Genomic DNA, 25,692 nt, shown 5'->3' on the forward strand with positions numbered 1-25,692 from the left:
ACACCACTAATCTTATATTCAGACAAAAATGTTTAGATGTCCACATAAAACAACAGTTGTGTAATATATTTAGTGTTCATCTGATGAGAAAATGTTGAGACATATGGGTGCCAAATGAGGATCATTATAGCGTTTGCTTTCAGTTCAACACAGTGCACCTGCTTTTAATTTGACCAATGGCATGAGAATACTTAAATCTGCAAATGCATCTATAGACAAACCTATTAAATCTATGATTTTGGATACTTATGAGATTTTACTTTATAGATTACCTGTATAATACATCATAAGTACATTTACAGTATAGTTTTATGGTTAGCATGCAGTTATTTACGTATTTGTTATCGTACATACAGTACTGTTGTAATGCATGTTATGCAATTCTCACGCAAACCTAATTGTTTAGCAAAAGCAAGCCATCTGAGCTCAAGTTTTTCTATGTATTTTAAATTTCCAGAGGGAATAACAATTTTCTGATGTACACATGCATTTGGAAACTGTTCTGTATTTTAAGACATTGTTTTGAAGTGCAAAAGTAAGCCCACACTGCCCATCAAAAGAAATCTTAAGAACCACAGCATATCAAAAACATAACAAACCTCCTCTAAGTTACATTAACTTGAAACATTTTATACACATCTGGGTAGCAGTTGCTTAGTATCAAAGGAAAGACTGATTATTGTATTTTGATGCTTACTGTCACAATGATAGGACTATGATACTAGGACGAGAAAGAGATCCTGATGTAAACGTATTCAGTGTACACACTACAAAAAAACTTTCTTATATAGTATTTTTGTATTTTTTAGTAAACATATCTAAAGATTATTAAATTAAGATTCATTTTCTTGATAAGCAAAATGAAAAGAAGAAAATTAGTCTAGTTTTTAGATCAAAATACATTTCTGCTTAAAACAAAAGTAAATTTGTGCTTAAAACAATCAAAACGTTTTCCAACAGGGTAAGAATTTTTTTTTCTTGAATGAACCGTTTAAGATTGTGTGATTTTTTTACCCCATTGGCAGATTTTTCTTTGCTTTTATTAAGCACAAACTCGCTTAAATTGTATATTTTTGGTCTAAAAACTAGACCTGTTTTCTTAGGTCATTTTGCTCATCAAGAAAATACATCTTCACTTAAGAATTTTTAGATATTTGTACTGAAAACAAAACAAAAATACCAAGCAAGAAAGTCATTTTATGTAGTGTAAATCTATAAGATTTTTTCATCATTTTATAAAAAGATTTTTTCTCAAAATTTGTCCTTGGCAACTTCAAGATGAGATGCATGACTTCTGTCTGGAGCAGGAATGATTCATGACGAGTTATATCCCACTTTCCAAAACCTTGACCTGTATGTAATCTTATCCCTTAAATACCTGAAGAGGAGCCATATTCTCCTGGAACAGGACAAAACACAGGGATCAACTATCTGTTTATTGGAAACACTTTATTTCTTTCAAATCATTTTACCTTCCAAAAGTCTAAACATTTTCTAAGAAAACAATCTTCACATTTTAAGTGCAGAAGTTGAAGTCATTCATTCTTCTGAGGGACGGCTGCCTTTACCAGCTCATATACAGCAAACGCTGCTCCTGAAAACACACACGTGAATGATTAGTGATCATCTCTCATGTTTTCATTATGATATAAACATTTACGTATAAAAGTGAGAAAAGAATCTCAACAATAGTCATCAACAACCAATATATTGCTCAGGTCGAATGAGTTGGCTGATATTGAAGTATTTTAATATTATTAGCCAGCCTGTACCCGACTAGTCCTTTAAGTGGTCATTCCAACAAATAGGTTAAAGACACACTGGCATTGGCTTACCCAGCACTGTGAGTCCCATAGTAGCGCGGTAAAGCACGGTATCACCGAGTCCGCCCTTCAGATGTACTGGCATACCATTAGCTTCCTTAGCAGAATAAAAAACATACATTTTCATAAGCAGATATAAAATGTGATGACGGGTGAACAGTCAAAGCAGGACATTGTAGCTCTAAAGCCTGTGTGACATCTCACCTGAAAGATCTTCTGTTTCACTGCAACCTTGTTCTCTAGTGGTCTGCTGACGCTAGCAGAGATCGGTCGTCTGAAGACCTGCTGAAGACTCTGACACAAAACACGGTTAACTTACAACTAACACAAGTAACTTACTACCAACAATACACTCCATATAGAAACCTGCTCAATGATGAACTCATCAATCTCTTATTCAATACCAAAAAAAAATGTTTTTCTTATCTCTTAAAACTTTTATGTATATTTTTTATTTTTTATTTTGTCTGATTAAATAAACTCTTTATATGAACACCAGAACATAACATAAATTAAATAAATACATTTGACATTCAAAATAAATACAACTGAAACTACTTCAAATAAAGTGACTTGTAAACATATTAAATACAATTTTAAATGTCTCATAATTTTTGGTACATTCATGCACTCATTCAATTGCCGGCTGTATTCAACATTACATTATCATCATGTGTTTATGTTACATTGATCAAAATGTATTATACAGGCTCTCTGTTGATTACTCCCAGTCTCATGGATTTAACTATGGACCTAGAACAAGTTTTTGTAACACAAAATGACATCAAACCCTAGTAACCCCAACTCCAAGGAACCATGATCTAACAATAGTCAAAAACTTGAAGAAACCTATATATTAAATTTCATTCTAAAGCAAAACCCAAATCTATCCCCAAACCCAAGCGACAATGGTTTAAGTGCTGTTTCATACGTTTACCTGTCAAATTTTCATATTTTTCAGCACATAAAAACTCTTGTCATTTTCTTCTCTGTATTACAGACCAACAGTAAAAGTGTAAATGTGAATCCTGTGTGACTATGACACCTGGATAAACGTTTGGACAGACAAATGCTGGGCAATGTTTTCTTGGGACACTTTAGGTCCCTGACAGGTGGCAGCTCATCATTGTGGACTTTCATGTCAATCATGTTTATGTCATCTTAATTAACCATTACCAACAGGATAATGCATCATACAACACTGCCAGAATCATAAAGGAGGGGTTCGAGGAACTTTCTGTTAATGCCTTGCTTTGGAAAAGTGGGTTTGCACTACATCACCACCACCCCGCAATGTACAGGAACTGGAGGACATTAGGCTTAAAAGATTGCAAGAACCGAAAAGAAGATGACGTCAAAGTACCGCGAGAGCGATCGGAGAAATCATACGAAGAAACCAGCTTTCAAATGGCTCTCGCGGAACTTTGACGTCATCCGTGTGTCCGTTCTTGCAGGCCTGCAATAAGTCGAACAAACCTTTTATGTAAATACTCAAGGAAACATATCGCCACCTTGACAAGTCAATACTCCGCCTCATAACTGCTGTTTTGTTGGCTAAAGATAGCACTACATGATAGGCAGGTGGAGGTCATAATGCAAAGGCTATATTGACAACATGCGAACAATGTTTGTGAACAAACTTCATTCATTCTGACAGATTAACTTAATTTTCTGAAAAAGTTTGAACACTTTAAATGGTAAAACTTTAACTCTTCATGACTTCCTGAGTTCAGCTGTAGTAAATAAACCTTCTTTAAAAACATCTGTAACCTTTGATTTGAAAGTCAAGTCAGCGCATTATAGATGACTTATGAACTGTCACATATTAAATGACTTAAAACAATCAATAACATGAACAAATTTTAATAATTACCGTAATGTGTCTGAACATCTTTAACTCGTGTTTGAACACAGAGAGAAAATTCACAGTGACGAGAAGCTGAAGCGCCACCTGCTGTTCTGGAGATAAAAGTACATCGCTTCTTCGTCTTCTTCTTGTAGTGTTTAATGGCGGTTGACAAGACAACTTATGCTGCTTTACCGCCACCAACTGGACTGGAGTGTGGAGCATTATAATGGAAAGGAGTACAGTTTTTTTATTAATATTATATTCTACCTTCCAATCTTGTATTTCTGAGATAACTAAGTAATTTCCTTTGTACTATGATTGTCCTACTGTACAAGTCAACAAATCTCAAAAAAGTTTCTCAGTTTATTTAGTAATTCTTCTCTTTCTCTATTACAACCCCAAAACAGAAAAAGTTGGGACACTGTAGAAATTGTGAGTAAAAAATGAATGGAATAATTTACAAATCTCATAAACTTATATTTTATTCACAATAGAATATAGATAACAAATCAAATGTTGAAAGGAAGATATTTTGAAATGTCATGCCAAATATTGGCTCATTTTGGATATCATGAGAGCTACACATTCCAAAAAAAGTTGGGACAGGTAGCAATAAGAGGTCAGAAAATTTAAATGTACATTTAAGGAACAGTTGAAGGACCAATTTGCAACTTATTAGGTCAATTGGCAACATGATTGGGTATAAAAAGAGCCTCTCAGAGTGGCAGTGTTTCTCAGAAGTCAAGATTGGCAGAGAATCACCAATTCTCCCAATGCTGCGGCGAAAAATAGTTTTCTGAGTTTCTCAGAGAAAAATTGCAATGAGATTGAAGTTATCATCATCTACAGTGCATAATATCATCCAAAGATTCAGAGAATCTGGAGCAATCTCTGTGCGTAAGGGTCAAGGCTGGAAAACCATACTGGATACCTGTGATCTTCGGGCCCTTAGACGGCACTGCATCACATACAGGAATGCTACTGTAATGGAAATCATAACATGGGCTCTGGAATACTTCCAGAAAACATTGTCAGTGAACACAATCCACCGTGTCATTCGCTGTTGCCAGCTAAAACTCTGTAGGTCAAAAAAGCAGCCATATCTAAACATGATCAAGAGGCGCAGGCATTTTCTCTGGGCATGGATCATTTAAAATGGACTGTGGCAAAGTGAAAAACTGTTCTGTGGTCCAACGAATCAAAATTTGAAGTTCTTTTTGGAAAACTGGGACACCATTTCACCCGGACTAAAGAGGACAAGGACATCCCAAGTTGTTATTAGCGCTCATTTCAGAAGCCTGCATCTCTGATGGTTTGGGGTTGCATGAGTGCGTGTGGCATGGGCAGCTTATACATCTGGAAAGGCACCATCAATGCTGAAAGGTTTATACAAGTTCTAGATCCATATGATCCCATTCAGACGTCGTCTCTTTCAGGGAAGACCTTGCATTTTCCAACATGACAATGCCAGACCATACTGCATCAATTATAATGTCAAGACTGCATAGAAGAAGGATCTGAGTACTGAAATGGCCAGCCTGCAGTCCAGATCTTTCACCCACAGAAAACATTTGGCGCATCATAAAGAGGAAGATGCAACAAAGAAGACCTAAGACAGTTGAGCAACTAGAAGTCTGTATTAGACAAGAATAGGACAACATTCCCATTCCTAAACATTGGTCCTCCTCCAGCTGTTCCTTTATATGTACATTTAACTTTTCTGGCCTCTTATTGCTACCTGTCCCAACTTTTTTTGGAATGTGTAGCTCTCATGAAATCCAAAATGAGCCAATATTTGGCATGACATTTCAAAATGTATCACTTTCAACATTTGATTTGTTATCTATATTCTATTGTGAATAAAATATAAGTTTATGAGATTTGTAAATTATTCCATTCCTTTTTTACTCACAATTTCTACAGTGTCCCAACTTTTTCTGTTTTGGGGTTGTATATTTCCTACATTGCTGTGTTACAGTACATGCGCAACAGTCTCAGCAGTAGATAAGAAGTGGAAAGTAGTGAAGAAAATATAAAGTCACCTGCTGAATAACTTGTTTTTATTTGGTAAAGTGGAAATGGATGACATTGATATGAGTATAATGCACTTTATCACACACTGAACTGCTCTTTTTATTTAAAGGCTTTGCCATATTACTCATCACATTAATATCAACAAGAGCAGAAATTACACCTCATAGCTCTTTGTTTTTATAAAGCATCCACTAAATATTTAATACCAGTGCTCAGACTCACCTGTGAAAGATCTCAACCTATTTTACTTTGTGAAATATTTCTGAGTAAAACAAATATAAACACAATGTGGGGATTTATTTTAAAGAATCATAAACAGACGTTCAGAAGAGAATCAGATCTAAATTTTAAGTTTGCAGTGGATTCACTGTGTTAACCCTGATTTAGTTTTAACCTCAAAAAATAAGTAACCTTTGCTTCACTTGATGTTACCTTTAGTTTGCAGGTTTTTTGAAAGGTAAAGAGTTCTCTTTCCAATATGACAAAAAATATCTTTAAAATATATGCTAAATACATTTTGTAGAAAGTAATTCTCAATTGAAAATATTTAGGAATTTGAAAATATATTTAATTTTAAGCTTCGTATTTCAAAATGTATTTCAAGGGCTAGCAAATACATTTCTAATTTTACATCCCATATGGCAAAAAATGTTGAAACTATATTAAATTTGAACCCATTTAAAACTATTCAAGTTTCAATGCAACGTAAATATATTTCCTTGGATTGAAATATATCGAGGGCTAAATATAATTTTTTAATGCTTTAAAATAAATTTATTTTTAAATTATATTTTAAAATTTACAAAAAAAATGGCCAAAAAAATATATGGGTGAAAAATATATTTTTGTAAACATATTCCACAATATATTTCTTGTCCATTTTTAATATTTTGGAAAATATTAAAAATATATATTTAAAAATATATATTTTTTGCTGTATAAATTTTTTTATAAAACTGTTAAAATAAGATGAAATAAAGTTTCTCATACTGGTAACTGAACAGGATGGTATGTATAACAAAATGTTTTGTTAATCTAACAAGAATATATTGTTGGAACGAGACATTTTATGTTCAGTGAATGAAAAATTTTAATTTATGAATCTAGCTATCTTAAGTAGATTTAAATTAAAGTTACTTGTGTGTTTAACAAGGCAAAACTGTCATTTTAGGACAGCAAGGACAACAAATTCCCCTGCTTTTAAGTTGAATTAACTTGTCTGTGCTTACAGTATTGTGCAGGACCCCATAAAGCTCCTCCAGAAGATTCATCTCATCCTCCAGATCATCTTTATGTGTTTCACTCATTACATTTACATTACATAATAGCAAGATGAAAACATTTCTTAAAAAGCAGCAACTGAACTTATATCATGGTAAAATATTATCAAAACAAACATTTCTTGTTTAGATTATGCGTTGATGAATCAATCATCCACAATAATATTAATAAAGTAAATATAGGGGATTGCAAACTAATGAAAGGTGAGACATTGAAAGTATAATAATATTAAAAATGGTTAATGCTTTTGCAACATCTACACTGTAACAAATGAACAGTTGGATCAACGTTTTTCACTTTTAACAGTGTATGTATTTAATCCTATAGGCCTCTCAAGACATTTTAATGATTCAAAGTGGATAATTTGACCAAATTAGACTCAGAAAAGGGGAATTTATCTGAACAATAAGTAATTTGCATCAAGCTAAAGCAATGTGTCTATCAGAATCCATACAAACATCTGGCTTTCTGCTTCTAACATACTCTGGCTTTTCACATTGACATCATCTTGACCTCAAAGTCTCGGTTCAATTTTCAGTTTTTTTCCTCTTTTAACACTTGATCTGCCTGACTCTCATAAAACATCATTGTGTGATGTGAAAACATGCACACATGCCACCAAACTACGGGTCTTTGTGCTTCCACCAAGCAGGTTTGATGGATCTACATCACATTCTCGGAGTGATGTGCAGGGCTCAATGTCGCTCTGAACTCATCTGATACAAACTCTCAGCGCCCCTCTCGATTCACATGGGGCACAACATTCTCTGTGGATGAAAACAGAGAACGTGAGCATACAGACACATTACACACAGCTCTTAAAATCCAACATTGACTTCATGGAAAGAATCGCTTTCAGATTCAAACTCACGTATGGTGAAAATATCAGAAGGATTTTATGACTGATTTCTCAGAACTGGTGAGTGATGTCATTTGCTAGTCATCAGATCTTGTTATTGTACATCAATGGATTAGAAAATGAATGCAGGCAGATTATTGGCACTGCAATGAATATGGAATTAATCAAATTAAAAGTCATTGATGTTGATACACAAAGCAGCAAACCTTCTCACGAGAAACATCTGCATTACGCTGAATAACAAATAAGAATGAGGAACGATGCATTTGCCAAATGCATGTTTTTCATAAGAGAGGTGTGTTTAAAACACTGTCAATCAATTTCATTTGAATGTATTTCTGAAAACTTATAGATTAATAAATGAATGTGTGTCTCATCTTTACTAAAAACAAGAAAACATGTGAGACAGGTTTTCATTATGAACGAATAGTTTCAGAGAGCTCAGGAGAGACATCTTTTCTTCTATCAGATGAGTTAAAGTCCTTTAAAAATCATCATTCTGTCATGATGGACATTGAATTCTCATAATGGTTTTGCAAAGCAAATAACAAAAGTCAATCTCATTTAAAACCTCTTCATTAAAGAAATGTTCAAAGTGCATTATGTTAATGTTTGTACAAAGCAAAAACTTAAAATCAGAATCAGACCCATATATGGCAAAAAATAAGTTTCATTGGCCAAATAATTATTTTAAATATATGCACAAATACTACTTAAATAAATTTAACATTTTGTAGAAATTATAGCTTAAGGAAAAATATTTTTGAATGTGAAAATATGTCGTTTAAACCATCATATATAAACATAAACTTCTAAATGTATTTCAGGGGCAACAAATAACATTTTAATTTTACAACCCATACAGCAAAAAAAAGATATGTTCCTGGCCAAAATATAAAGTTTTTATAAAATGTTTAAATACATTTATGCAGTTGAAAATATATTTAATTTTATTTTTTCAAACCTGTTATGTTTTAACAAGTTTTTATTTCAATGCAATTTGAATATAAATGCTTTAATATATGTATATTTATTTTTTTAAATATACAAAGTGTCCTAAAAATATATTTGTGAAAGATACATTTTTGTAAACACATTTCAATACATATATTTTTGGCTATTTCTCTTTTGGACAATTTTATTTAAAATTATATTTGAAAATATATATATTTTTGCCGAATAGGGAATGGTGCAGCTCATTTACATATGGCTTTTATGCTATTTGTTTTGTTCATTAAATTAAGATCAAATATTCAGTATACTTAATTGAAATGAATTCAACGCTGTTCTGTTGTTATAATTTAAGGCCTTATATAAAATTCAGAAATATTCACAGTGTTAATAAGTCAGTGAGATAATGCAGGTCTAGAGTCGATCGACTGAACATGCTACACATCTATATGCTTTAAAATGTTCTTTACATGTTATGGAGGTTTCCTGATTGATATTCAATACCTCTGATAAGATGATGTCATGGGTGCAGGTGCTCTGATGATGATGATGTAATGCAGTAATGCGCTGGTGATCAGAGTTCACATCAGGCTTTGGTCATTTTCAATTATTGTCAAAAAACCAAAATAACAATAGATCAGTGTGTATTTCGAAGGCAGAAGAATATTTATTTAGTGGAATCACAAAATGCAACCTGTGACGTGTGATACAACGCATTTTCAGCCCTCTGGAAACCTCCACAAGCAGCTTTGCAAAGTAAAACATGAGTGAAATGGTAAATGAACAAATAAATATGAAAAGAAAACAACAAACAGTTAGTGATACGTGCGGAGATGAAACACGTTACATGTGTTACATGTGTCTGTACAGTACCTAAAGTCTTGTTTGACATAGATATAATATATACACCAGAAATATTGTGATTCAGTTCAGAAATGTAAGGCCCAGTGTGAATGATAATGCGGGGTGATGTATTAACATGAACTCTTTCCTCCTCCTGTGACTAAAGAACTGCAAACAGATTTCCTCAGTTCAATTTTCATAGATTGACTCTCAGATCGTGATGTCGTGGACAGGCCTATAACCGCTTCTTTCCCTGTTTTCATACCTTTTGACACAGGGATTCTTGTTGTTGTGGAGCGAGATGACTGCACATTCGTTCCATGCTGCAAAAAGACAGAAAACGTAAGCTTATATCTCGCCAGTGTTTACAATGAATTTCTTTTAACATTTTAACATAGTATTCGTGTATTTGCAATATTTAAAGTTTAGGTAATTCGCTTATGTAGCTTCTAATTTTGAAAATTAAGGTTTTTCCGACTTGTAAACATGGAATTGTTATCAAGCAGTGGCGGCCGGTGACTTCTTTTTCGTGGGCGCACGATGCTAAACTCGTCACAACATGTACTCATTTCAAAATATGAGCACATTATGGAAACTTATGTGCATCACGTGTCATGTCAAAATACGAGCCTGCGGCAGATGCTTCGAAGGGTTTATGATAAAAGACATGACGCAAAAAAAACATGACACTACGAACAAATATTTTGATTTCGCGCCTCTCGGAAGAAAAGCCCCCCCCCCCGTCACTGTTATCAAGTAAAATTAAAACAAATCTACAAATAAATACATTCTTTCATTTGTAAATATAATTAATTTACAAATAAATAACATGTTTGTAAATACATTTGATTGATTTATAAATATAGGAAAAGTAATGACCCCATAGGTTGTTTGTGCAAGCTTATTATGACGTCGTAAAGTGTTTTAGGGACAAGCGCCCTCTAGCGGCCAGCAGCTTTATTACAACCTGTTGCGTTTTAAGATTGTTTGCATTATGCGTCAGATTAGATGCATTAAATTATCTGCATTTGTAAAAGTACAAATGTTTGGTAAACCCATATTTGGGGGAATCGGCAAACAAGCAGTCACTGGGATGGAGGATATTGAAAGAAAATACATAAGATGCATTCTTTAAATATAACTGAAATGTAAACAAAAATAAATAAAACATAAATAATGGGACAAGGGTGGCCATCCACATAAAAAAGACAAACATGATGCCTTTTTCATAAAACTGCCGACAACTTCTTTTCACAAATAGCTGACATCTGTCATACAGTATGCTGTCATGCATTTGACCTTTGCTTTGGTTCTTATCATTGCTGTTTAATTTAGTAGGTTGTGGGATAAGCAGGTTAACCCAGTGACAGTCACACATAATACTAAAAGGTGGGCTAGATATTAAAGCTAAGATGTGAGATATAAGGGGTTGTCAGTCGGAGTTACTATCTCAAGGATTTTTGACAATCTTTCCCGGGTGGAGAAACACATCAATACATTCCAGTGTTAGTTGGAGATCATACAGTACGTAGTGGGGAATGTATTTGATTCATTGATACCTTGAAAGAGAGCTATCTAGGGAGCAGACACCCCCTGATATCATTTTGAAACATTTCAGAAGCAACTGTAATATAGAAGATTGAATGTCATAACTTTGTTTTTAGCGACACAGAATCACAGTATTAATTGTTAAATGACTATTTACGTTCGCTATAATGGCAAATATGCCCACTCATTTTAGACAAATGTTCACAGGGTCCACACATTAACAGATACAGAAATATACTCACTACAGACTGAGTGGATCTCGAAGGAGCCGAGGTGATGGGAGTTATTGTGATGCTGCTGGTCATCTTGCCGGGGTTCTCCAAATTAGCAGAAGTCTGTCGAGGAGAACGCAGAACTGTTCCCGTACACACGTCCTTACCGTCTGAACTTACACCATTAGGCCAAACCGTTACTGTGCCGCTTTTATCATCTTGAGATTTCTTGAACCCAGGTGACCCCAGGTGGATATGAATCTTGTTATCTTCTGTGGTGATTATATTGGAGTTGTACTTTCGGACAGGCGTAGGAACGGTTTGCTTTTCAGGGGTTAACTTGAACACAGCCCTGCCCATGGTCATCTCTTGTGGTTCTGGGGAGATGGACGCCTGGGAGATTGGCGTTGCACTAACAGTGATGATGGACATAGGAGAGGCAGGATGCTCCATCGGCGAGCCTTTAGTTTTCTCTGGAGATTTAGCTCTGGAGATGGCTGTGATAGTAACCGGGGACTTCATCCGCTCAGGTCCTCCATTGGCCTTGGACTTTGGCAGCATAGATGTAGGAACGATAGTTATCCGAGGCTTCTGGAGACCAAGAGTTGGGATGATAGTGGTGCTGGCGAAGAAGTCCTCAGCACGTGGACTGGTTATCTCCAATGTGGCCGTGCTGTTCTGATGGTCTGGTGTCACCCTAATATGGAGGGGTCGACCTGTTTTCGGAGACGTGGTCGTTGTTCCGTTGACCTGTTGGGTTGTTTTGCCTGACGTAACCTCTTGTGTGATAGTTACTGCTTCTTTCTTTTTCATCCAAGGCGTCCATGGTTTCCTCATTCCCATCTCTGTGGCTGCTGGAGGGTAACGCTCCAGCACCGCCGGCTTCTTGAGACCTTTTTGCCTCAGATTGCTCATAATATGATTTTCCTCTTGGAACGACTTCTGAATGAACACTGCCGCAGTCTCGTCCTCAGCGTGTTCGTTGATGTCCACGTCGGTCTGTACTGCAATGGAAGTAAGAGGAACATCCACGATTCTCCTTCCATTCATACTCGGTCTAAGGGCGCGGCTGTATCGCTTGGTGGCTTCCAGCTCTTGGGTTAGTTTAAGGACTTCTTGACTCATGTTTTTCTTTTTATCCTCCTCTTCGATGAACCGTTGTTGGAGAACCGCATAATCCACCTGAAGCTGGGACAGTTGGTCTTCCTTGTTCATGAGCTCATGAATCTTCTCCTTTAGAGCTTGGACATCAGTCTGAAGATCTCTCGTTCTGGCCTCCTCCATTCGGCAACGTAGCCTGAGCTCGGCTTCTTGGGTCACCAACTCTCCTTTCTCTATGGCTTTGTTCTTGGTGATCTGTGTCTTCATTTCATCCAGGAGCAGGGACAGGGCATTGGCTTTGTCTTGCTCAGTTCGAAACTTCTTCTCGAGTATGTCATACTCATCCTCTGTCTTCAACAAATCACCCTCCACAACCTCAAGCTGTTTAAGGCGATTCCTGAGTCTTTCGATCTCCTGGGTCAGCTCCTTAACCTTGTTGTCCTCTTCAGAAAATCCCACCTTATCTGATCTCCTATACTTGGCCTCCTCCTGCTCGTCCATTTTACTCTGCATCTGACATACCTTCTCGTTCAGATCCTTCATTTTCTCTTCTCCGCTTGCGAGTTGAGACTTCAGGTCCTCTTTTTCCTTCATAAGAGCGGACGCTTTCGTCTCCATCTCTGACTTTAATTTAAGAAGCTTTTTACTTTCCTCGATCAGCTTTTCGGTGACGTCCGTGACTTTGCATTGCTCCGCTTTTAACATTTTACTCAACTCTTCACTTTTCTTCTCCTCTTGTTTAATTCGCTCAGCCATGTTCTTCCTCTCGTCCATCAGAATCACAGTGAACGACTTTAGTTTGGTCAAGTCGTCTTTTAAACTCATCTCAACCTTTTCCAACCTCGATTCCGAGCACTCGAGATCTTTCATGTGGTTTTTAACCGTTTCTAGCTCAGAGGCTAAGTTCTTTGTAAGCGCTCTTTCTTTTTCCAGGTTGGTGTGAAGTTGAGCACATTCAGATTTGCTCACATTAAAAGCTCCCTCCAGTTTCTCCAGGTCCACCATTCTCTTCTGCAGTTTTTCTACTTCTAGTTTCAGCTCACGGCTGTGGTTCTCCTCATCCTGAAGCCTCCTCTTTAGCTCTTTGCATTGCGCCTCAGTTTTCGTGATCTCCTCGTCTTTGCCCTCCATCTCCAGCACTCTCTTCCGAAGGTTCTCCAGCTCAGCCATGAGGCTCGAGTTTCCACATTCACCTCTGCTTATTTTGTCCCGCAGGTCCTGCAGATCTTCCTCAGATTTCTGCAGGGTACCATTGGTCTCCTCCAGCTCCTCGACTTTGCGTGACAGGCTGGCCAACTTCAGACGCAGCTGTCGGCTTTCAGATTCCTGCTTGGCTAGTTTGGTGGTCATCTCCTCATGATCTTGTGTAAATTTGGAGGTCTTATGTTCAAGGTCCAGCTCCAACCTCTGGATCTTCTGGCCGTCTTCTTTAGCTTTGCTGTCGGCAATCTCCAATTGTTGCTCTCTTTCATGTAGCTTTTCGCTGAGGTCCTGGACTTTCTGTTTCTGCTGGTCGATCTTATCAATGTGAAGCTGTCTTTCATCCACCAGCATTAGTGCAAATGATTTCAGCTGGACCAGCTCTTCTTGAACTTTCTGAAGACGTTTGCTGTGATCCTTGTCTTTGCGAGCCTGGAACACCTTCTCTTGCTCCAACAATCTCTTGAGTCTGAAGAAAATACAGAATTGAGATTGAAGTGGATTCAATTTAGATAAAAGCCATTTCACTTCTCCCATATACAACTGAGATACAACATAAAGAGAGTCGTTTGGTACATACTAAATGAGAAACAATACCACGTGATCCTTGTCACATGATGTCAAATCCGGAGCTGTATGTTTCTGAATAAAGCATGATAGTTAAGAGCACAGATTATATTAAGAGAGTGTTTGTGTTATTGTCAGTCGCTGAGCATTTTACGCTTAATGATCATAGCATTACAACAGCTTACCAACAGCCTGGCACATCAATAGGAAAAAGTGTCCACCTGGCTAAAAGTCCAACCACAAGAGCGGTGCCAACAATGGGATTTAAAGAAATGTCTACGGTGTTGGTAAATGTTTACACTGACCTGCTCTGCAGGAGTCTACTTAACTAAGACTAACATGACCATTAGAAAATAAGTGCCAGACAGCAAAAAAAAAAAAAAAAAAAACACAGCGTATTTGATTCAGATTTCCATGACCTTATTTCCTCACTTTTCATAATGCACATTTGAGAATTTTACAACGGATCCAAGCTTACTGCTCATTTGCATTCACTTCAAACAGTTTTCAAACTCACCCCGTCTAGCTGGGAAAGAGTCCAGGTCTCTCCTTCATAGTGCACAGTTAAGCTACTCTACAGAGACGCATCATTCCAAGGTTCTCCGAGTTCTCCATCACATTCCAAACATGTCATCAGTGGAGTGAGATGTGAATGTGGTGTGAAACTCAACCTCTGATATCATCGTTCCAACACTACTGCCCATATATGGTCAGAGGAGGAGGAGCTAACAGACAACACTGAGACTCGTTTCCCAGATTCTCTCTCTTTCTCTCTCTCTTTTTTCTCCAAGTCAGTGTATTGTTTTAGGAAGCAGTCAATTAAACCGCTGGCCAATGCACTAAACCTTCTGTAGCATTTCAAGAGCCCACTTTCCATCGCACATAAACTTCAAAAAAATGACCCAATTACTGCAACTCAGTGTTCCCATGGGAACTGGGAACAATGCCGGAGAAAAAAAATGTGTTTTCTGGGAGAACAATGTCACGCTTTCTCGGTTCAGCTGAAGCCATGTCACTCACAAATGCAATGAGGAAGTATAGCATATTAAAACAACACAAACTAAGATGAACAAAAGATTAAAGAAAAGATAAAGGTTTAAAGATTACGCCCATTAACTGTATGGTTAATAGAAATAAGTTTGATTTTGTTGTATAGTAATTCTGACTTGACATTACTTAAGTTGAATGTAGCAATGCTATTATAATAATACCAACACACCTATAGTTTTACTATTACATTACATCAATAATGTCATGCATGCGACCCAACCTTGAAAAGATAGTCTTTATAATGTTACATTTGTAATCAGAAATCATGTATCTCATTGTATTTATGCTGCCTGGGGATGTTTGGGACTTTGTTTTGGGATGTTTTGGGAGTGTGGATTATTATTATATAAATAGAAAGAAGGAAGAAGAAAATCATTTTTTGCTTTGTTGCTTTATTCTGCTTCAATATAAAAAACACCTTCAAGTTAAATTATATAATTGGCACTGCTCAGAATTTGGATATGGTTGAAGAAGACTTTGATTTGAACAGAATGACTGGAGAGGAGAGAGGATTATAAATCATCTTATCTGTAATTTAATGTTAGCATCTTTTAGTAAAATTCTGATTTAAAGGTGCAGTGTGTAATTTTTAGAAGGATCTCTTGACAGAAATGCTAAATAATATACAAAACTAAATTATCAGGGGTGTATAAAGACCTTTCATTCATTGCCTTAGAATGAGACATTTTATCTACATACACCGAGGGTCCCCTTACATGGAAGCCGCCATTTTGTGCCTCCATGTTTCTAGAGAAGCCCAAACTTTTTAACTAAGTTGTCTCCAACGATGACATGTTTGTCCGATGGCGGCCACCGTAGCTTCTCTATGTGTTTCAAAAGCAAGACGTGAGCAGTGGACTGAGCCGTTGGTTGCACTACACAACCTTACCACTAGATGCTGCTAAAATTTACACACTGCACCTTTAAGATGAGAGATAAATCAAATCCAAGCATCGTCACATAAATGTTTTACAAGTACTTTAAACGAAGATTTAGTCTCAGTTTATATTACACACATACAGTATATAAAACTCAAATAATGCAGCTTGACTATTTTTAAATAACTAATTGGATGATTTGCACCTGACAGACAAACAAACATACACTGACAGAACATCACTGAGGCCTGAGCAGTGAGTAACCTTCATACAACCCTAAAACAACAACTCAGCAACCTACAGTAGCAATACCCTATTAACCATTGAAAAGTAAAACTACACCCATATTAATCACATCACTTTATCTGCTTTAAGCAGGAAAGACATCACAGATGTTTTGTAAAAGCTGAACACACTGCAGTTTTATATTCCTGTCGGGATTTCCCATCACGTTCATTCACAGGTGGTGTGTGGTGGTGGTGGTGGTGATAGCGTGACTTCACCTGTTATGAATCTGTGAAATGAGACAATCATAGAGGAATGTGCTGCTCGCACACATCGCCGCCTCCTCTAGATCACTGTCATTACAGCTAAATTAAAGCAATCAAACATTTCACATAGTTTTTTATCAGTTTCATTTCTTTTAAGCTCTGGTTTAAATAAAAAAGATCTAGCCACAAATGTTTAGACAATGATTAAAGATCTTGCAGAACAGTTAAATGACTGCTATCCTGCTATACAGAAGTGAATACCGGTAACACTGGTTTGTTAATATTAATTAATGCATCATCATTTACTAATACATTTTTAAATCAAACGTTGTAACTGTTACTATTCGTTAATGCACAAAGAACTGACATAAACAATTGTGATCCTCATGAAATCCAGATTTAGAAGGTGTCCAGGATAAGAATTTTTTAAAAGCCCTTGAAGCCAATTTTGTTTGTACATATATGATTAAGGTGGAGGGGACATGGAACAAAAATTAAATAAAGTTTAGTTTCGCGTGCTCACGTGAAACTATTGCGTGCTCACGTGAAACTACCGCATTGAGTTTCGCGTGCTCACATGAAACTAAACTGAATTTTTTTTTTTTTTGATTTTTTTACTCCAATGTCACCTTAGGGCAGGGGTGGGCAACTCCTGGTCCTGAGGGCCAGTGTCCCTGCAGGGTTTAGCTCCAACCCTAATCAAACACAGCTGAAAAATTGAATTGAAGTCTTCAGGACTGTTTGAAAATGACATTCAGGTGTGTTTGATTAAGGTTGAAGCTAAACTCTGCAGGACTGTGGCCCTCGATGCCCACCCCTGCCTTAGGGGCTCAGTAAAGGTCTGAACTTACTATAACCATTATTTTAAGAGGATTTAAAAAATATTTTCTATAGAATTATTTAAAATGTTTTGATTATAATTTTTAAAAATGATCATTACCGCAACATGATATTACATTAAATATATGCATTTACAAACTCATGTTGTCTAGGTACGATGACAAACAAAATTTCAACTTTTATCTGGAGAGAAAAAATAAGAACTGCTTAGCCATCTCGAGTGTCACAGTCAATTATGTCCCTTCCAACAATTTTTTTTTTAAATTAACAATGATTGAAATTGTTGCGGAGGATGAGAAAATTGGTCTTGGACACATTTATATTCCTTATTTTTGTCTCTGCATTTAGCAATGATCACCAAATACCACATGTTTCTTTACTGTAAATGTTTATAGTATAACATGCACTGAAGCTTTTTATTTTTTAGAGTTTTTTATTATAAATATTTCCATGTCAAAGAACCAAAATCCAGTCATGGACACGTTGCGGTAATAAAAATTTCCCCTTAAATGTGGAAAAAACAACAAAATTGGTTGGTTTGTATGATGTCATTTGAAGTTATGTGCAAAATAGTACATGAAGAGATGTTTGTAACTCTATGCTTCTTATTTTGATACCATTTACTTTTTTTATCAAAATGTTTCATGACACCTTATATGTCTAATTTTGCGAGAATCACCCTATTGTATTGGCATTAACTAACATTAACAAAGATTAATAAATGTTATTTCATGTTAGCTAATGCATTTAATAATGTAAGCTCCTTTCAATAATCGTACCTTTCTTAAGTTCAGGTGGGTAAAGATTTAGTGAGAGGAGCGTGACAGAGATAAAGTACCCTTATGAGGGTCTCATGAGACTAAGGATGAATGACCTCATTATCTCATCCTGAAAATGTTTGGATTTTGGAGGTATGAGTCACCTGATTCTCAATAGATAGACATAATGTTTAATATACCTTACAAAATTAACCATGGTTTTACTACAGTTAAAACACAACAACCTTTACTGTAGTAAACCCATGGTTTTGTCCATAGTAATCAAACCACGGTTAGTTTTCGTAAAGGATCTGCACTTTTCACTTTTTATCAGATTTTTTTCAAGCAGTTTATTCTGTAGTTTAATATCTTAATATTATTGTGCTTTTGCAATGGCACATTTCACATGCAGAAATCTTCAGTTCAAATCTACAGTATCTAATTTTCTGTAAAGTTTAATGTACTGAGTAACCGAGGAAGGTGAATGTTAAAGTCCTTGTGAACAGGACATTGCAATTAAATTTATTGTGACATATTTTCAAGTGAATATAATATCAGATGAGGAAAAGGCGTAGCTTACTGTGTTTTGATTGGATAAAGAAAATGAGGTGTTTCATAGAGTGCCACATGATGATGTTTTTTTATAGGCCAACCCGGAAGTTAAAGGAAGATTAACTTTCAATTCATTTTTTCCATAGACTATTGGATTATCTCCAAAAATAAACTCTGTGTTTAACAAACGTTTATGAGATTTATACGTTTTGTCCAACAAGTTAATCTTTACAGATGAATGCAAAAAAATCATGAATTTGGAGATGTAAAAGCTTTACTAGCAATGCTTTACTTTAATTTGGACTTCATAAAAGTTGTGTTCAGCTGTGCAGACCAACTTGTTGAACAAAACGTCTAAGTGTCATAAACCTGTGTCAAACAGAGAGCTTATTTTTTGCAATAATCCAAATGTCTATGGGAAAAAATGAATGAGCTGTATGGCGAGAGAACCAGTGTCCCGCCAACTTCCGGGTTGGCCTACAAAAATAGGTCATCCCTGCGGCACTCTATTCAGAAATGTAACTTGTCTTGCAGCAGTGGGAGGGGGCGGAGTTAACAGATGATCCGCCCAAACCATCAAGCTGATGTCATCAGAGAAGGATCGCCACAAGAGGGCAGTTTAAGAGTTTATGAGGGCACATGAAAATAGAAATGTTTATAATGAACAGTACAAAAATAAGAATGTTCATTTTTGATTTGATGGGGACTTTAATAAAGAGCCTACAGTATGATACACAGAAGTTTCTCCTCACCGTTCTCTGTCCTGCTCCAGTAAGTTGGTGAAATCATCGCTTTTAGTCATGAAGTCGACGTGTTTGCGTTTCTCACTCTCCAGTTCGGCGACCGTCCGTCTGTGACACTTCTCTGCTAACAGAAGCTGTTCTAACATCCGTCTGTATGTGTCGCGATGTTTCTCCTCCAGACGGTCCAGCTGCAGACAGACATCATCATTATATTCAATCTGTGACCTGTCATACGTTTGTTTTGTGATCCAGCATCACATGACTGTTTAGTTGTGAATGATTTTAAGCTGAATGAATCAGACCTCTATCATGGGAATGTCATAGACATCATCTCTAGTCATATCAGTGCCGGTCATCAGACTGTCTCTCTGTAAAGCCTGCAGTGGTTGGATGGAAACCGCAGAACCGTAATGAGCCTCCAGAACCTCTGGCCGTGTTCTCTCAGACTGGAGCATATGGATAATGTCCTCACGTGCCTTATGGATTTAATCATTACATTAGAAAATTCATATTCATTATTTTTCTTAAACCATTATTTTTATATGAATTATACACATTTATATAAATGTACATTAGGTACCCTGCTATTACCATTGTGGATGTCCATAAAACCACACTATTATATCACAAAAGCTCTTGTTCTGAATAATGCTATGGATTTGTTACCACAGACTTCACCAGCAGAGGGCGATCAATGCTTTCAAAGCCACTAAACCAGAACAGTAAACATACAGTATGACTGTGGGAGTGATTTCAGTGGAAAAGCATTCTGCATACATCACATTGTGTATATTTCTTGAAAGTGTGAAACAAGATGCAAAAAAATGAAATTTTTGTTTTTTATGTTTTATGCAAGTGCAATGCATTATGTGATACACAGTATTCCACATAGGGTTGTATTTGCAGCATCCCAATACAAATACAGTACTGTCCATCCTATATAGTATTTAAAATTACAATCAGCGTCTCCTAATTCAAAGTTTGTTGAAGTTATATATAATTTTAATTATAAGTTATATATAACTTAATTTATAAATTTATATTTTTCTTAAAATTGTGCATGTATGTGTGTGTAAACATAACTATTATACCCACAACACATATATAGTAAACAAAAACCTTTCTTCTGCAACCGATTAGTTGCGATTAATCATTATGCAGCCCTACATTAATGGCTAATATTATACCCTTTAAGAAAAAAAAAAAAAATATATATATATATATATATATATATATATATATATATATATATTAGTATATATAAAAATCTTAAAATGATACATTTATGTGTGTGTATTTATATATACATAATTGTTATACACACAACACACATATATATTGTAAACAAAAACTTTTATTTTGCAACCAATTAGTTGCGATTAATCATTATGCAGCCCTACTTTAATGGCTAATCTTATACTAATGAAGAAAATATATTTTATATTAATATATTTAAAAAAAATCTTAAAATTATACATGTATGTGTGTGTATTTATATATACATAATTATTATACACACAACACACATATAAATATTGTAAACAAAAACTTTTATTCTGCAAACGATTAGTTGCGATTAATCATTATGCAGCCCTACATTAATGGCTAATATTATACCCTTGAAGAAAAGATATTTTATATTAATATATATAAAAATCTTAAAATGATACATTTATGTGTGTGTATTTATATATACATAATTGTTATACACACAACACACATATATATTGTAAACAAAAACTTTTATTTTGCAACCAATTAGTTGCGATTAATCATTATGCAGCCCTACTTTAATGGCTAATCTTATACTAATGAAGAAAATATATTTTATATTAATATATTTAAAAAAAATCTTAAAATTATACATGTATGTGTGTGTATTTATATATACATAATTATTATACACACAACACACATATATATATTGTAAACAAAAACTTTTATTCTGCAAACGATTAGTTGCGATTAATCGTTATGCAGCCCTACATTAATGGCTAAATTATACTCATAAAGGAGTTGTATTTTCATGTGTATGATTGTTCATGGTCTTGACAACAACGTTAACTTCTATTACGTGTTCGTATGTACCAATACTTGCATACTGTTTTAAAATGAAAGAACTTTATCATCACCGCAGGAGTACATAGATGTTTTTAATATTATGCTAAATACATGTTGTAGAAAGTAAAGCTTACTTTAATATATTTTTGAATTTGAAAATATATTTAGTTTTAACCTTCATATATTAACATATATTTCAAAATGTATTTCAGGGGCAACAAATACATTCCTGATTTTACAACCCATACAGCAAAAAATATATATTTTTCCTGGTCAAAATTTAAAACTTTGTATCAATTGTATATTTTGCTTTTGAAAATATATTTAATTTGAATTTTTTCAAACCTGTTATATGCACAGGTTTGTAACATACAAAAGTTTTCTTTCAATGGGATGTGAATATAAATGCTTTAATATATATATATTTTTTTAAAAATATATTTCAAAAAATGGCCCAAAATATATTGAAAATATATACATTTAAATATAAATATATTTTTGTAAACATTTTCAAAATATATTTCAGTAAATATATTTTTGTCTATTTTGAAATATACTTAAAAATATGTTAAAAAATAAATAATTTTGCCGTATGGGCTGTAGTAAAACAATATTTTGGAGGAAACTACTACTGTGCATTCAGTTCTCACCTGAACTTCTCCTTCCATGACTCCTAGAAGATGAATGAGATCTTCTTTAGACAGCTCCAGCAGTCCGGCTTTCCTCTGATTTTTCTCACAAGGTTTCTGTGATTTCTTTAGTGTCCCAGAAACAAGAACTTTCTGCTCGCTGCTTTCCTTCTGACCTTTGGGTTTCTTCTTGATCTGCTCCAGCATGCTTCTCTCTTTCTCTGTGTTGTGGATTTTAGCGAGCGGTTTCTCTGGTCCCTCCATGTCGCTGGTCCTTGACCTCATCTTCACCTGGACATGCAAACAAGAGAGAGAGATAAGCATGAACAGATAGACCCGAGACATTATCACACAACATTACATCCAATCATTCTGTTTCAGTTCGGTGCACTTTTACAACAAAAGTTTTCATCAAACATATGTTACATACACCGTACACCGTTACAATGCTTTTTTTCTTCGTGCAAAAAACAAAAAAATAGCTTTTGATTTTAGGGTGAATATAACCTGACCCAGTTTGTTCTTCACATTTTGTGACATTCACCCATTTGAAATCTGCAGTTATTTAACGGTCTGTAATATTTCAATATGAAGTGTGTCAATGTGCAATAGTTTCTCATGTTTCTCTCTGTAGATTTAAGAGGGGGATTTCTCTTTACGTAACCACTGCTGAGCTCAACTATGACATCAGGATTTGTGATAAACAGCCTCCCTTATGATCTCACACCAAACCTCGTCTACACATATCTACACTCATATCCCACAACCCACATGTCTCTCAGGATCCATGTTCCCATCAGAAAAGCATTTGGAAAAAGAAAATAGTGCATGCACCTAAAATTAAAACAAGATGTTCAATGTGTTGAATTTTGCAACAAGTCGTTAGGCCAGAAAGTTAAATAAAATCAACACACATGTAAGTGTTTGAGAAGTGAGATTTTTCACCTGCGCTGTTGTCCACCAGGGAGAAGTCATAATGAGAATCTGATCACTAAGAAAAATATCATCACACTTCTTAACCAGCCACTTGATTTAAAGAATTCATATTTGTAGGACAAACCGAGTGTTTAATCCTTCAGGGTTTCTTTTAAACCATAAACACACAATCAGCAAGGTATTGACAGACCATTAGAAACAGCATACACAAATGCATATAAACACCTGCAGTCACTTTACACTTTTATAACAGAAAGCAGCAATTGTACTTCTGATTTGTCATCCTAACCATTCTTCTGTTTAATAATATTTAATCACATTAAAATAATACTTACACTCTTAAGAAAAAAGGTTCTTCAAAGGTTCTGAAACGATGGTAAAGGTTCTATATAGAACCATAGCTTACTGAAGAACCATTTTTTGCTGAAATGGTTCTGTGTCTTGGCAAAAGGGTTCTTTATTTCCCTCCTTTTTTGATTTTAAATTTAGTCAGTTATTTTCAAGCTGCCTCCTGATTATTTTCACCTGTAAAAGCCCTGAATCATCAGTCCTGCTGAACTGCCTGCAGACAAACATCACAAACAGGTAAGAGAGTAAAATAATCATCCTTTACTGTTAAAAACATTCTGAAAATTGAAGTTTTGTGTGTTCTTATTGTAATTTATTTATTTTATAACAGGTAAACTTTATACTGTAAGCTTCATTCCCTTTAAAGCAGGTAAGCTTCATACTGTTTTGAATGATAGGAGACTCTGCTTTAACAATGACTTAGGATAATGATTTGTTATAGTGTTTGTTAAAAAGCATATACATATATATTTTACATTAAGTTTATTAAACTAATTATGAAAAGAATGTGGTACAACATGTGTTTAGTTTTTTATTGATATTTCAGAGTTTTCATATGTGAGGTAATCTTACTGGGAGTGAAGGCAGTGCGTATGACCGCTTGATACGAGAGACACATTCTATTTTTAAAGGTGATGTATGCATGTTACTTTCAATCCTGGCATTAAAAAAATAATATTTACTGTTTAAACATTTTGTAAATTGACGTTTTGTGTGTTTTGGGTGTACTTTATTTCTTTTAAAACAGGTCAACATACTGTAAGCGTCATTCCCTTTAAAGCAGGTAATCTTCATATTGTTTTAAATGATATATTTCAGGGACTCTGCTTTAACAATGACTTAGGATAATGATTTGTTATAGTGTTTGTTATAAAGCATATACATGTATATTTTAAATTAAGTTTATTAAACTAATTATGAAAAGAATGTGGTACAACATGTGTTTAGTTTTTTTTATTGATATTTCAGAGTTTTCATATGTGAGGTAATCTTACTGGGAGTGAAGGCAGTGCGTATGACCGCTTGATATGAAAGACACATCCTGTTTTTAAAGGTGATGTATGCATGTTACTTTCAATCCTGGCATTAAAAAAAAATTTATTTACTGTTTAAACATTTTGGAGATTGTGTGTGTGATCTTGTGGCACATTTACTTGTGATAACAGAATTATTTTTGTCTATCTGTTGTAGGTGGATCATGAGTGAAGCTCTGCAGGTCTGCCATTAGCTTGATAACAGTGGTTTATGTGAATTGAGGGAATTCAATTTATAAATAAATCTTTCACCAAACATTCACCTATTTACTTATAAAAAAAGGTATCTTGAGCAGAATCATATTAAAACTTCTGTCAAATCATGTTTTACATACAGTATTTAAGCAAATTCCAGGCTAATATTAAGTTGTTTTGTCTCCATCTCTTATCCTTTCTCCCATCTCCAACAGATCCAAATCCTGATGCTCAACCTTGTATGATGATGACCGCAGCCAGGTGATGGAGATCTGTGTTAATCACAGCCTGCGTCTCAAGATCAACATGACAATAGCAGACCATTTCTTATCTTACTCTTATCTGACTAAATGTTCAGGATCATTGCAACAAAACAAAGAACATTGGATGGCGTATTGGAGTATTGGATGATCCCGTAAAGAAAATAATATGGACTTTTTTGGTGAGATTCTACAAAGATTGACACAATCCTATTGAATTTTATTTTTACAGTTAATAATGCATTATAAATGTCCCGTTCATTTGTATTCTATGTCATCGATCTGTTTGTGCTAAAATGTATACATCTGAATGTAATGTCAATAATATGTTAATATTCAGGATTTATTATCATTTGCATGTTTTGATGTTGCATGTCATGATTTTATTGATTTCATGTAATTGTTGTCTATTTAAAATGATTTTAATTGCCAAATTTTATTGTTAATTTATTTAATATTAAAGCTGTTATTTAACATCCATATCTTATTTGAGTGGTGATTTGTTATATTTGCATAATAATTAATATATTTATTCTGATTGTGATTTTAATGCACATATTTATTATTGTATGATATCTCATGTAATGAAAAAGTGAAAATAAAAGTATGTTCTGATGTCTTGCAATTCTGTTTTTAAACTGTTAAACCT

General features: G+C 34.9%; 2 protein-coding genes across 7 annotated transcripts in view; both read right to left on the reverse strand.

Annotated features, from left to right (window-relative positions):
- Positions 1-1,158: 1,158 nt before the first annotated feature.
- cox7a2b (cytochrome c oxidase subunit 7A2b) lies at positions 1,159-3,909 on the reverse strand. 3 transcript variants are annotated; one of them, XM_065256566.2, is made up of 5 exons: positions 3,697-3,909; positions 2,028-2,117; positions 1,836-1,920; positions 1,514-1,594; positions 1,159-1,399 (listed from the first exon to the last, which is right to left on the reverse strand). In XM_065256566.2, exons 1-4 carry the CDS (start codon positions 3,892-3,894, stop codon positions 1,536-1,538), a joined length of 432 nt encoding a protein of 143 aa, XP_065112638.1. In that variant the 5' UTR covers positions 3,895-3,909; the 3' UTR covers positions 1,159-1,399; positions 1,514-1,535. The 3 variants fall into 3 exon arrangements, 2 of the variants coding, with proteins under 2 accessions (XP_065112638.1, XP_065112637.1); XR_010528709.2 differs by having other exon boundaries at positions 1,162-1,399; positions 1,473-1,594; XM_065256565.1 differs by lacking the exon at positions 1,159-1,399 and having other exon boundaries at positions 1,433-1,594.
- A 2,700-nt stretch (positions 3,910-6,609) lies between these two features.
- The window catches only part of filip1b (filamin A interacting protein 1b), a 30,559-nt gene continuing 11,476 nt past the window's right edge, over positions 6,610-25,692 (reverse strand). Inside the window, exons 2-9 of one of the 4 annotated variants that reach the window (XM_065256558.2) lie at positions 23,216-23,261; positions 22,292-22,561; positions 19,883-20,056; positions 19,590-19,768; positions 11,431-14,170; positions 11,200-11,264; positions 9,906-9,963; positions 6,610-7,754 (exon numbers count right to left, since the gene is read on the reverse strand). In XM_065256558.2, coding sequence (XP_065112630.1) covers positions 7,734-7,754; positions 9,906-9,963; positions 11,200-11,264; positions 11,431-14,170; positions 19,590-19,768; positions 19,883-20,056; positions 22,292-22,561; positions 23,216-23,245 — 3,537 coding nt within the window. In that variant the 5' untranslated portion in view covers positions 23,246-23,261 and the 3' untranslated portion in view covers positions 6,610-7,733. Of the gene's footprint in view, positions 7,755-9,444; positions 9,964-11,199; positions 11,265-11,430; positions 14,171-19,589; positions 19,769-19,882; positions 20,057-22,291; positions 22,562-23,215; positions 23,262-25,692 lie in introns of those variants that run through there. The other 3 variants (XM_065256559.2, XM_065256556.1, XM_065256557.2) reach the window with 3 other exon arrangements.

The sequence above is a fragment of the Paramisgurnus dabryanus genome, chromosome 12 (assembly GCF_030506205.2).
Source record: "Paramisgurnus dabryanus chromosome 12, PD_genome_1.1, whole genome shotgun sequence".
In the NCBI taxonomy this organism is placed as follows: domain Eukaryota; kingdom Metazoa; phylum Chordata; class Actinopteri; order Cypriniformes; family Cobitidae; genus Paramisgurnus; species Paramisgurnus dabryanus.

Coding starts and splice junctions, on each gene's coding strand:
- cox7a2b (XM_065256566.2), bottom strand. CDS start 3,894: ATGCTCCACACTCCAGTCCAGTTGGTGGCGGTAAAGCAGCATAAGTTG. Junction 1,921..2,027: donor TGAAACAGAAGATCTTTCAG/GTGAGATGTCAC, acceptor TATTCTGCTAAG/GAAGCTAATGGTATGCCAGT. Junction 1,595..1,835: donor TATGGGACTCACAGTGCTGG/GTAAGCCAATGC, acceptor GTGTGTTTTCAG/GAGCAGCGTTTGCTGTATAT.